Below are 12960 nucleotides of genomic sequence, written 5' to 3'. Positions count from 1 at the left end.
CCACCTGAAAATCTGGAAGCACTTCCTAACTGCCTGCACCCCAAGCCCATCCATGGAGCCCTCAGTGATGAATACCCTCCCCTCAACTCTTGCTCCCTTTCAACTCCAGCCTCAATTCCTGGAGCTCTTGCCGGCTGCAATGCTTCCCTCGCCTCCCTCTGGCTCCGTATCTCCTGGGGGCTTTCTGAGTGTAGGAATTGTGCCTGCTCAAAACGATAGTAATTCAATAAATATTCATTCATTCAGAATCCTGAGTACACATCAGTCCTGGCTCATTCTAGGAGTTCGCTATAGAAAGACCACTTTTCCTCATCAGATCGGGAACTCCCTGGGGTGAGAGACACAGCCTCTGGTGTAATGGATTTCAGGGATCCTTAGGCTACACTCCTCACCTGGTGATGGAGAGTTAGAGGCCACAGGAAGTGAAGTAACTCCTCCAAATCCAAACAACAAACCCCATGAGAAAAAGACTTCTACACAGAAATCCTCTGTTCTCCTTTGCCTTAACCCCTCCTCATGCCTACAGAGGGAATGAAGCAGGAACATGATTGAAGGAGGTCAGGGGGAGCCCAGACTTCTGGGTTGGACCTGGGCCCACTCAGAGTCCTGGGAAAGTCTGCGTGTGTGGCAATGTGAAAAGACATAAAGAGGCTTCCAGAATTTGGGTAAGCCCTTAATCGTTGCCAGGACGAATGCGCTTAAGTAGTCATAAATCTGCTTAATGTTTGAAGTGACTGTGGGGATAAATAGAAGGCATTTCTAGCTCTGCTAAAACTGGGAGGGGACATGAATGAACAGAGATGGAAATAAGGTACTAATGAAGTTCCTCCCCACTCATGGGTGAGGGTCTGAGAGGAACAAAAGGGCTAAAATGCCTGTTTTGAATCAGAGTTGCTTTCACTCTGTAGGAGGTCCCAGGGTGGCATAGTGACAGGGGCCGGGTGCCCTGACCACAGTGACACTGAGGGTGGCAGAAGGTGAGCAGCCTCTGAGCACCTGCCCAGGTGCAACTTCCCTTCACTCGGGGCAAGTCCAGAAGATTTTTTGCCATGATCTCTTTTCTGAGGCCATAAGAATGGGGATTCCTTGAGACCTTACACCAGCAATTTCCTTTGATCAACACAAACTAAAATGGAAGTTCAGAGCTGCCTTCAAAACACAATGTATTACTAGGTGTGGTCTTAGGAAAATCCAAATCACCTTATAACCCAGGTGTGTGGACAGTTCCTCCTCCTCATTCCTCTCCACTGTCACACTTACATATTTGGGGAGCACCTGCTGGCTGCCCAGCTGAGTCACCTCTTGTTAACTGCAGTGGTGGGCCAGCCTCCCACTGTGTCCCCACAACCATTGGTCCACGTCCATCCGTACACATGGTGCCCGGTGGGCAGTAGCTGCACAGTGAGCTTGTGATTACAGAATGACTGACTGACTGAATGAATGATTGAATGAATAAATTAATGAATGACATTATTTGTAAAGAGAGGCCCAGAGACGGCTGGAAAGTCTCATCTTCAGGGATGAGCTGAGAAAAGGGGTCTCAGACAAGGACAGCCCTTCCACTGCTTTCCTCAGACATCTGCTTCACTGTCCATTGGTTTCACAACCCGCCTCTCTCTAGGCTTCCACCAGCACCATGGCCACACAGAGCTCCAAGCCTCTCCCCTCACATTAGCTCCTCTCTGGACATGAGCCAGGCCCTCTCTCCACCCAACAGCCCCCCAGGAGCCTCATTCATTAATTTATTTGTTCAATTATTCATTCAGTCAGTCAGTCATTCTGTAATCACAAGTTCACTGTGCAGCTACTGCCCACTGGGCACCATGTGTACGGATGGATGTGGACCAATGATTGTGGGGACACAGTGGGAGGCTGGCCCATGACTGCAGTTAACAAGAGGTGACTCAGCTGGGCAGCCAGCAGGTGATCCCCAAATATGTAAGTGTGACAGTGGAGAGGAATGAGGAGGAGGAACTGTCCACACACCTGGGTTATAAGGTGAAATGGTCAACTGCTTATCTGTTATCAGAGGAGCAGCCGGAAAAGCCTGGCGTAATTCTCAGCCCCAAAGAAGCTGCTTTCTGCTCCTCTGCTGTCCCCACCCAGCTGTCTCAGCCCTGAGGATCAGAACCTGCTCTGAAGCTGGGTCCCCTGTACCCTCTTTGGCCTTGGCTCTGGATAAAAGTTTTCCAGTCACCCAGTACCCGCACTGGCCAAGCTCTCCTGTCCCCACCAGGGCTTCCTTCTCTCCACTCCACACTGCTCTGGCTCCGGCTCTGACTTTGGAACTTTCCCTTGACCTCCATTTGTTTGTCTGACATGCACTCAGTGGCTGGTGTTAAGTCTGTTCTCCTCTTCTGATAAGCTTTGATTCACTATCAGGGTTGGCCAAGCTGGTGAATCCAGTCCTACAAACTCCCCACATTAAAAAATAAAAAAAATAAAATAAAATAAAAAAAGGGAGGGGGAAGCAATGGCCTCTAATGGGAAGGCCATCTCCCAGGGTTGCTCAGCTGTGTGTATGTGTATGAGAAAGAGAGTGACAGAGGAGAGAGAGAGAGTGTGACAGAGAGAGAGACAGAGAGAGAAAGAGAGAAAAGAGCGCTTTATAATTACCTTCTCTTTTACCACTAAACTTTTAGGAGTACATATTGGTCAGATTTTACCGTGAGTTATTGGATAGTGGCAATGACTGCAAAGTCCATTATATGAGTGGCTAAAGTTTCTGGTGATTATACAATGGCCTGAACATGCTCTAGATAAAGAAACTGAGTCAGAAAAATGTTAAGTAACTCTCCCAAGAGGTTACAAAGATAGAATGAACCAGGATACAGTCCCTGAGCAACTCTGCCACATTGCTTCTCAATCCTAGTAAAGCATGGGCCATTCTATAGGCCGAGGGACTATTCTCAGAAGAGACATTGACTGGGTCCTGATGGTCCCGCACAGCTGAAGTGATCAATTGCTTATCTATTAACAATTAGACATAAAGTTTCCCTGGGTATGAATGATTGAAAGACACAGGTAGACAACTATTTTTTAGTGGAGGATATTGAGTTTGAAATGGAATTTGGGATGGTTTAGGCTATATAATAGGTGTGCTCCCCCTCAATCATTCATTGCCTCTTGGGCTGTTGGAAGGCCACAGTGGCAAGCACACAGTTAAGCATTTCCCACAGAGAGTTCAGAACCCTATTGTAGGTAACTACGCTTTGTAGGTGCTGGTCTGGCCTTTGTTTGTTCAGCTGTGCCAGCTCCCCTGATCCACCTGTGAGAGCTAGCACCTCCAGAGTACAGCATGGCCTCTATAGATCACAGGTGTGGAAACATAAAGCCCTGGGTTCAAATTCTGCCCCTGATCCTTCCTAGCAGTGTGTGTATGATATTGGAAAAGTTTTTAAATAACAATAGCTCCCATTTGATTGATACCCACAGGTGTTAGACTTTGTTCTGAACACTTGATGCTAATTGTCACAAGAGCAGTGCTAGAAATAGATCATTAAGCACCAGTCTTCATTTCAACCACCAATAGCTCTCCAGATGTGGAAGTTGAAGCACAAATAAGACACCTGCTCAAGTTTATGTGGCAAATAGGTGTCATGTTCAAGATGCAAATTCAGTACTATAACTCCAAGGCCTTTATGCATCTCAGTTTATCTTGCCCATACATTAGAAATGATAATATTGGCTTCCAGGTCATTATTCAATGGGTTTACATATGTGAAGTAACTACTACAGTGATTAGAGCATACTCGATGGATACAAGATGTCAGTGCATTTCATCTCTTTAGGATCAGAAATGCATGAATTATTAAAAACTCATTTCCTTGGTTTGTGAAGTAGTCAGTCATTTGTCTAACACATGTTGCTGAGTGACAACCAAATGTTAAGCTTGAAGTCTGGCAGAGAAATAGGAAGCAATTGGTGAGTTTCTGAGACCCAATACCCATTGGTGACGAGCTTTTCTCCGACTGACCTAAGCATAAGAATCACTTGAGATGCTGGTTAAAACTATAGCTGCATTGTATAAAAGTATTGCAGCCCTTTTTTATCTACTTACCTGCTGATGGGCACTTGGGCTGTTTTCAGATCTTAACCAAACAACCAATCAAAGCAAAATATGCTAATGATATGCTTAGGCTGCTCAACCACTCACTATGATGTACACTGATCACCAGGGGGCAGACAGTCAACTGGTTGATCAGTTGCTATGACATGCACTGACCATCAGAGAGCAAATGCTCCAATTTGTAGGTTAGCTTGCTCCTGGGATCCGGGCCCATAGGGACTGAGAGAGATGGGCTCGACATGCCCTGGAACCCTCCTGTGGTCCTTCCTGGGCCTGATCATGCACTGGTGGGGTCCCTTAGCCTGGCCTGTGCCCTCTTGCAATCCAGGATCCCTCGGGGGATGTCTAAGAGCTGGTTTCAGCCCCATCCTGCAGGCCATTCCCTTTGGGAGGGCGCCAGACTTGGGGCTCATGGCTGGCCGCTGCTACAGCAGCACCAGCCTCTCCTGATTGGGACTGATTGGGCACAAGCCATCAGCAGGCACAGTGGGGCCAGGATGAGCAGGAGCAGCAGGTAGGAGCTGCAGGCAGCATTGGACTGCGGTTTCAGCCTGATCCCTGCAGGCCACCCAGAGGGACCCATGCACGAATTCGTGCACTGGGCTTTTAGTTGTAAATAATGCTGCTGTGAACATATATTCTTTCTGATTGATGTTTCAGGATTCTTAGAATATATTCTCAGAAGTGGGATTGCTGGATCAAACAGCAGTTCCATTTTTAATTTTTTGAGAAAAGTTTATACTGTTTTGCATAGTGGCTGCACCAGTCTTCATTCCAACCAGCAATGTACTAGGGTTCCCTTATCTCCACATGCTCACCAGCACTTGTTTGTTGATTTATTGATGATAACCATTCCGGTAGGTGTGAAGTGATATCTCACTGAGATTTTAATTTGCATGTCTCTGATGATTAGTGACATTGAGCATTTTTTCATGTCTATCGGCCACTTGTATGTCCTCTTTGGTGAAGTGTCTATTCAGGTCCTTTGCCCATTTTTTATTGAATTGTCTTCTTTTTGTTGAGTTGTATGAATTCTTTATATATATATTTTTTAAATTACCCCCTTATCACATTATTATGCTAAGCAAAATAAGCCAGTCTGAGAAAGACAAATATCACATGATATCACACATATATGTCATATTGGGATGATGCTCTAACCAAACTAAGCTACCCAGTCAGGGCAAGTGTCCCAGACTCTTGTCAGCTAGTCTCTGGGCTTTCTCTCTGTACCTGAGCTGCATCAAGATCTGACCTTCCTGTCATTAGTCATTGGAGAGCAACTCTGCCCATTAGGATGCATGTCTAGGCATGAGTCTGCTCACACATTCACTTCCCCCAAATATCCCCTCTGAATAAATGAAAGATCAGGAAACAGATAATGACATGAAACACAGTTTTATTAGGGGAGGAAATAAGAAAAAAACTAGGGGAAGGAGAGCTGGGAAGGAAAAGGAGGCCGAAGCTGTGCATTGGCCTCTGGTATCCACACTAATCAGGTTGGAAGCTTGGAAGAAGCCCAGATACACTCTTTGCTTTGGCCCATGGATGTACCATGGCTGTGGTCAAGCCGGAGGTTGGAGAGAAAGAGGCCTTCTCATATCCACCTGAGAGCGTATCAGGGTGATAGGTAGAAAACTTGGAGGCAAGGTGAGGTGTGTGAAGATCTCAGTGGGAAGAACTTCCAACAGTTGCTTCATTTGACCCAGGGTAGGAGGAAGTGGGAGAGAAGGGGAAATCCTGGAACCCGGGGGAGGAGCTGGAAGAAAGAGGGCCCCATCTGGTAGCCTAGATGTCAAGCAGGTGGTATTCCAGTTGATCCTTACTTCTGTTTACACTGGGGGACTTGCTGGGCCATGGGGCACTTCTGCTGGGCAGGGGTGGCCGTGCCCTTAGGCGAGCATTGCTTCTTGGCCTGTGGAGCACATGGATCCTTGGTTTGGGGAGCACATGTTTCTTGACATTTGACAGGCGGTGGCTGACAGGGCTGTTTCACCTGGTGTTGCTGGGTCTTCTGGGGCAGCTGCTGCTGTTGCTGCTGCTGGGAAGACATTGCTGCAGGAACAGGTGAACCTGAAAGAAACCCGGGCACGGGGTACCATGAGAAGCACTCCCCCTATCTCTTCTCCCTTCTGACATGGAGAAGAGTGTTTTATCCACCAGCCAAGAATGTGATAAGTGATTAACAGCCTCAAATTGGTTAGTGGATTTATTCGCATGCACCCATTGTTGCCATCCTCCTCTTTCCTTTTCTTTCTCTTCTATGTTGTTTTGATATCTTATCTTCCTTCATCTCTCCATGGGTTCTTGACTTAATGGAATACATAGTATATTCCTAAGTCTTACCAGAAAATATGTTCGGGTGCTCAACTGATGATCAGAAGGTAGCCTAGACATTTTGTAAGATCAAGGCATGAACTCTTAGCTGATGGGTTGGTAATGTCAGCTGGTTGCCTTGGGTAGTGGGCAATGAATGTGGGCAAGATAGATGGGCAGAAAGAAAAGGCAGTCTTGGTCTCAGAGGGAAATGTGTGTACATGATGGACTGGACAAACCCTGTTCCAAGTACTCAGAGGACAGAGTTCTAATCGCAGCTCCATCCCTGACTCCCCACTTAACTTGGCTGTGGGATTGTGGTTCTAGCCCTTCAAGGAAAACTTGGTTATTTAAGGCCAAATAGATAAGAGACTTAAAAGGAAGATATTTCACCAAGAGGCAGCTGGTTCAGAGGAAAAAGCATTGGCTCCTCACTGGCCAGGCACATCTCTGGGCAACCTGGACCCCATGCCTTTATCTGGAAGATGCTGACCAGAAAGGCCTCTGAGGCCTTCGTGGTGTTGACATGCATCTTTGGTTTTCTCTGTAGGCAGCAATCCTCATCTTCTGAATTTGAGATCAGTGAGAAATGGGAAATATAGATCCCAGCAGGCAAACATGATAGTGAGACAAGGGAGCTCATAGTATAAAATATGATATATAAAATATGATTTCTGTAAAACCAAAAGCAAAGCTTGATAGTGCCAAAAGAGCAGGAGAAAGCTTTGAAGACAAACCAGAACTGGCACAAAAATGCTACAGCCCTAAATATATCCCCTCAATGGGAAAAATCCTCTTGCCAGGGAGTTAAAACCCAGAATCAGAAAATTAGCCGCACCTAGCATCAGAATATAATAGAATGGAGAATGGAGACTGAATTTCCTAAGCAATAATTAGAGTGACATTTCCTTAACTGTCACAAGGCTCAGGCCGCTTCTCTGACTACCTGAGAAAGAAGAGGAGAGTGGCCTAACGGCTCCCAATAGTTCAAGAAGGAGGAAAGGACCCCGAAGATCCCAGGAGGATAAATGCATTCCCACTTACCGGAGCCGCAAGCTGGACCCTAGGAGAGAAGGCTGAGTGAAGTTCATGGCCAGCCACTCCTGGCAACCTTATAAAGGCCCCCAAGCTGCCCCAGGCACTTGGCGTGGCCCTGATCACCACCTCCCAGGCAATTCCTCACCCACTTCTCCCACCTGCACTTCCTCTAGGGACTTGCTTTACTAGACTAGACTGTTTTGACGGAAAACACCCACCAGATATTTTAGCATTGTGGGTCCCCGTCTTCCAGAGCTGACGTCACCCACGTAAGGCCTTTGCTCAAACTCAGTGACTCAAGATCTTTTGAAAATAGAACAAATGTGAGGGTTTGTAAGAAACATCAAGAAAGAAGGAGAAAGAGGAGTGCCTTGGGGCACCTTTTACTAAAATATGAACATCATCCTTGCTGCCATTCATTGAGCACTCCCTGGTGCCTTGTGCTGAGATCAACCCTCAAGCTGTTGCTTCAATTTGTCTTTATTGCCCCTCTAAGGCAAATGTCATTGTTCCCATTTTACAGGTGAGAAAAGTGAGGCTGGGAAGGATCCCTTAAGTAGTAAGCAGCAGAGGTGGGATTTGAACTCAGATGGGAAGATCTATAGTTTTAAACATTATAGAGGGAGAAGTCCCCCAGCCCTGCCCCACTGCACAATGTTGTGGGCTTCCCAATCTAGCAAGGACCTTTTGCATAAGCTTCTATTCATCTTCTCACTGAGCACAAGCAGAAGAATGTGAGTGGTGCCCCTATGCTTAAACATCGTGGTGCTGTGTCCCCGACTGGAATCAGGGACTGATGGGTATCAATGGTGGTCAAAGAAGGTGGGATAGAGTTTGACCTTTGGGTTAGGGCTGCCAGATAAAATACAGAGTACGCAAGTTCAATTTTAGATAAACAACAGATTTTGATTTTAGTATAAGTATATCCCAAATATTGCATGAAATATATGACAAAAGCACTTGTTGTTTATCACCTGTAACAGGGCAGATTGTATTTTTACCTGCTAAATCTGGCAACCATATTCAGATGGGAAAAAAGAGCTCTGATCCTCCAGTTGACCTCCTACTCCCTGTGCTCTAGAAGGCTGATCCCCTTTGGACCACTGCCCAGAGCCTCAGGATCCTGCCGACTAAAGACCAATGTGCTCTTTTCCATTATTGTTGAGCAAAGCGTAAGGCTGCCTGAGAAATGATAGAAAGTAATTTTTAAACCATTTCCAAATTTTCATAGCAGTTCTGTTAGGTAGCTTAAATTAGATTTTACAGTTTAAAAAAGTAGACCCAGGAAAGTTAACTGACTGCTCAACCAATGGGCAGAGTTGAGTGGGGAACCTTTGCTCCAAGATTGTTTCCACAGTATCACAGTGGCTAGCATCTCCTTGGTGGACAAGAGACTGTCACTGGATGGGGACCAAGACTAATGATCTTGCCTGAGCTTTCTGTCATATACAGACCGGATATTGCTCATTTTTCAGGGCCAGTTAAACCTTTGAGGTTAAGCCTTAATTCCCCTTCCAGGCCATGCCTCCTCTTTTACCTCCTCCCAGGCCTATCAACTTTAAGAATGGCTCCAGATTCCAGGATCTCTATTCCATCTTGGAAATGAACACCCTCTCTGCCTGTGCCCCTCACTTCCATGCTCCCACACTATTATGTTCATCCTCACTCAGAATCTCCAAAAGGAAAACATGCAGCAAGACAGATCTGATGTGGACATAAATCAAGGCATTTTCACGTGCCTGGCCTCTAGAATGCATGAGTGGAGGTGTGCTGGGTATGAGTGAATAAATGGTGCCATTCCCTCATATCTCAGTCATCTCATAGCTTCTCTGGAATACACTCGAGTCTTTATTCTTCCCAATCTGCTCATTGGCCTCTTACTTGATCAGTAAACAACCCCTGTTTAATTTTAAGAATTCGAGCTAGTGATACAAATTGGCTTATAACACAACTATCATCTCAGAGGTTACTCCAGGGGTGGCTGGGATAGAGACCTAAACATGGCTGGCCTCGAAGAGGCAGTGTCCTCTAGGTCATAAATATCTAAGACAACATCAAGTTGGTCTGCATCCAACACATTCAACTTTTCAAAGCTGGCACTCAGCTTTCCTGTTGGCTACATGATCCCCATTTTATAGAGGGGGAAACTGAGAGTTGGAATGGAGATATGCTCTGCTCAACGTCACAGAGAGACTAATGTCAAAGCCAGGGTTGGCTCATTGGTCTCCTGACTTCACAGCTATTTTCAGTTAGCTGAAGTGACTGAACCACTGGACTGCTTCATAGCAGAGGTTAAGTTAATGACAAAATTAAGGCGTTGGTTCTAGTGGTTCCCATCTCTTATACAAGTCTCCCTCATGCCCTCTTCCCTGGCACTCAGGTGCTCTCTTTCCTATCAAGTTTGTCTTCCCTCCCTGCTCTAAGACACCCAAACGGATCCCTGGTCCTCACACTGTCAGGCACAGGTGCATTTTTATTAGTCATTAAACCTCATAAAACACCTCCATATACAGTTTTCACAATACTCTATGAAGAAAGCTATTTGTTTCTTCCATAGAACCAAGTCAAGTCTTTTAAATCTGCCATGACTGATTTCCAGACAGAGTGGACTGTTCTTTAAAAGAAGGACGAAAAAGGGAAGACTTCTTGGTACTCCTGGAGTCAATCACCACATGTAAACAACTCCTGCAGGTATGGAATGGTGACTCTAGTCCCTGCTCACACCCCCAACGCCCAGTCTGTCCTCAGGATTGTCACCTGGCCATCTTGAGTCTTGCACCTGCTCTCTCATTTTCTGAGGGCCATGGTGTATTAAAACCAGAAGGCCAGGCTCTGCATCGTCCATCCCTAGGAAGCAGACACCTGAGAGCAGGTGTGTTCCCGTGACTCCATCAGGGAAGGGAGGGAACAGGCAAGACTCATTTCTGAGGGTGAATCAAAGCTTGAGAAACCTCAGCCCCACCCTACATACTCACAATGGGGTGACGGGGCAACAGAGACCTGACATTGGGAGGGGACCCTGCCAGAGACAATGGGAGGAATCATCTATCTCCCCACTTAGACACATCCCTGCCAGAGCACCTTTTCTCTGGGCATTGGGGGCAGGGGAAAAGGGTTGTTGATGGCTTCATCTGGAAACATATGGAATATGTTTATTATGCTATTTTCAAGAATGATACAAAAAAAGACAAAAACGAGAGCTCTGAGTTACTTGGTATACATATAAATGATAAAATATCTATCTATCTATCTATCTATTTATTTATTTATTTTAGCATTAAATATAAGTTCCATGATGGTAGGAGCTATTAAACCTTTATCATATATATTCATGTGCTTATTATTTATCTAGCCATACTAGCCAAAGATATACTATATTCATTCAATTAATATGAACAAATGAATGCAAAAAACAAATGGGTGAAACAAAGTTGGAGGGATCACAATATCAGATATCAAGCTATATTACAAGGCCACGGTTCTCAAAACTGCCTGGTACTGGCACAAAAGCAGACATATAGACCAATGGAATAGAACAGAGAACCCAGAAATAGACACAACTCATTATGCTCAATTAATATTTCACAAAGGAAGCAAGAGCATACAATGGAGTCAAGATAGTCTCTTCAATAAATGGTGCTGGGAAAATTGGTCAAATACATGCTAAAAAAAAATGAATCTAGATTATCAACTTAAACCATACACAAAAATGAACTAAAAATGGTTAAAGGACTTAAATGTAAGATGGACAACCATAAAAATCTTAGATGACTCTGTAGGCAGCAAAATATCAGACATATTTTGTATTTTTACAATATTTTGCAATGTTTTTACAGATACAGCTCCTAGAGCAATGGAAACTAAAGAGAAAATAAATGAGTGGGACTACATCAAAATAAAAATCTGCACAGTAAAAGAAACAATTAACAAAACAAGAAAGTCCTCTGCATGGGAGAATATTTGCCAATGCTATCTCAGATAAGGATTTATTCTCCAAAATCTACAGCAAACTCATACAACTTAACAAAAGGAAGATAAACAATCCAATCAAAAAATGGGCAAAGGACCTAAATAGACACTTTTTGAAAGAGGACATAAGGAAGGCCAAGAGGCATACATGAAAACATGCTCAAAGTCACTAATCATCAGAGAGATACAAATCAAAACAACAATGAGGTACCATCTCACACCTGTCAGAAAGGCTATCATCAACAAATCAACAAATGACAAATGCTGGCGAGGATGCAGAGAAAAAGGAACCCTCTTGCACTGCTGGTGGGAATACAGACTGGTGCAGCCACTTGGAAAACAGTATGGAGTTTCCTCAAAAAGTTAAAAATGGAACTCCCAGTAATCCCACTTTTAGGACTATATCCCAAGAAACTAGAAATACTAATCAGAAAGGATATATGCACCCCTATGTTCATAGCAGTACAATTTACAATAGCTAAGATTTGGCTGGGACCGGTTTGGCTCAGTGGATAGAGCTTCGGCCTGCGGACTGAAAGGTCCCAGGTTTGATTCTGGTCAAGGGCATGTACCTTGATTGCGGGCACATCCCCAGTAGTGGGTGTGCAAGAGGCAGCTGATCAATGATTCTCTCTCATCGATGTTTCTAACTCTCTATTCCTCTCTCTTCCTCTCTGCGAAAAATCAATAAAATATATATTTTAAAAATAAATAAATAAATAAATAAATAAATAAATAAATAAATAATACAAAGCTAAGATTTGGAAACAGCCTAAGTGCCCTTCAGCAGATAAGTGGATTAAAAAACTGGTACATCTACACATGGAATACTACACTGCTGTAAAAAAGAAGAAACCTTTACCATTTGCAACAGCATGGATGGAAAAAGAGAGCATTATGCTAAGTGAAATAAGCCAGTCAGATAAAGATAAATAGCACATGATCTCACTCATATGTGGGATATAATTAACAGCATAAACTGATGAACAAAAATAGATCCAGAGATCAAGTAACACTGAAAAGACAGTCAACCTCAGAGAGAGGCAGGTGAGGTGGTAGAGGTGGTTAGAGATCAACCAAAGGACTTGTATGCATGCATATTAGCATAACCAATGGACACAGACACTGGGGCGGTGGGGGCTTATCCTGGGGAGTGAGAGTGCCTGAAGGGTGGGGGTCATTGAGGGAAAAAGGAGACATGTGTAATACTTCAAACATTAAAAAAAAATAAAAACAATAAACAAAAATCAAATGGTGAATGATTTATAAATGAATGAGTTGAATCGAATGGTAAACCTACTGTTAGACATTTTGGCTTTATAATCAGAACCAATGAAGTACCAAGAATTTTTCTTGGCAAATCTATCTTTTCAAGTTCAAGTTGATGCTTGCCCTCTCCAATTAGCTCTTCCAGTTTATCCCAACCACACCCATTGTCTTTATATTTCTCAAACTTGAAAACCTGTGTTGAAATCAACCATTACCCATAGAGGAGCACTTGGTACTGGTGTGTGTGTGTGTGTGTGTGTGTGTGTGTGTGTGTGTGTGTCTATGTACCCAAACTGCTA

General features: G+C 44.4%; 1 protein-coding gene across 1 annotated transcript; it reads right to left on the bottom strand.

Annotated features, from left to right (window-relative positions):
• Positions 1-5460: 5460 nt before the first annotated feature.
• Positions 5461-10306, bottom strand: SPRR4 (small proline rich protein 4). The gene is made up of 2 exons (XM_036453080.2): positions 10181-10306; positions 5461-6142 (listed from the first exon to the last, which is right to left on the bottom strand). The coding sequence occupies exons 1-2, from the start codon at positions 10266-10268 to the stop codon at positions 5892-5894; spliced, it is 339 nt and encodes a 112-aa protein (XP_036308973.1). The 5' UTR covers positions 10269-10306; the 3' UTR covers positions 5461-5891.
• Positions 10307-12960: the final 2654 nt, after the last annotated feature.

Source organism: Pipistrellus kuhlii, unplaced genomic scaffold (assembly GCF_014108245.1).
Source record: "Pipistrellus kuhlii isolate mPipKuh1 unplaced genomic scaffold, mPipKuh1.p scaffold_m20_p_24, whole genome shotgun sequence".
In the NCBI taxonomy this organism is placed as follows: Eukaryota; Metazoa; Chordata; class Mammalia; order Chiroptera; family Vespertilionidae; genus Pipistrellus; species Pipistrellus kuhlii.
The sequence above is the reverse complement of the archived record's forward strand: the minus strand, read 5'-3'. Positions and strand labels throughout refer to the sequence as shown.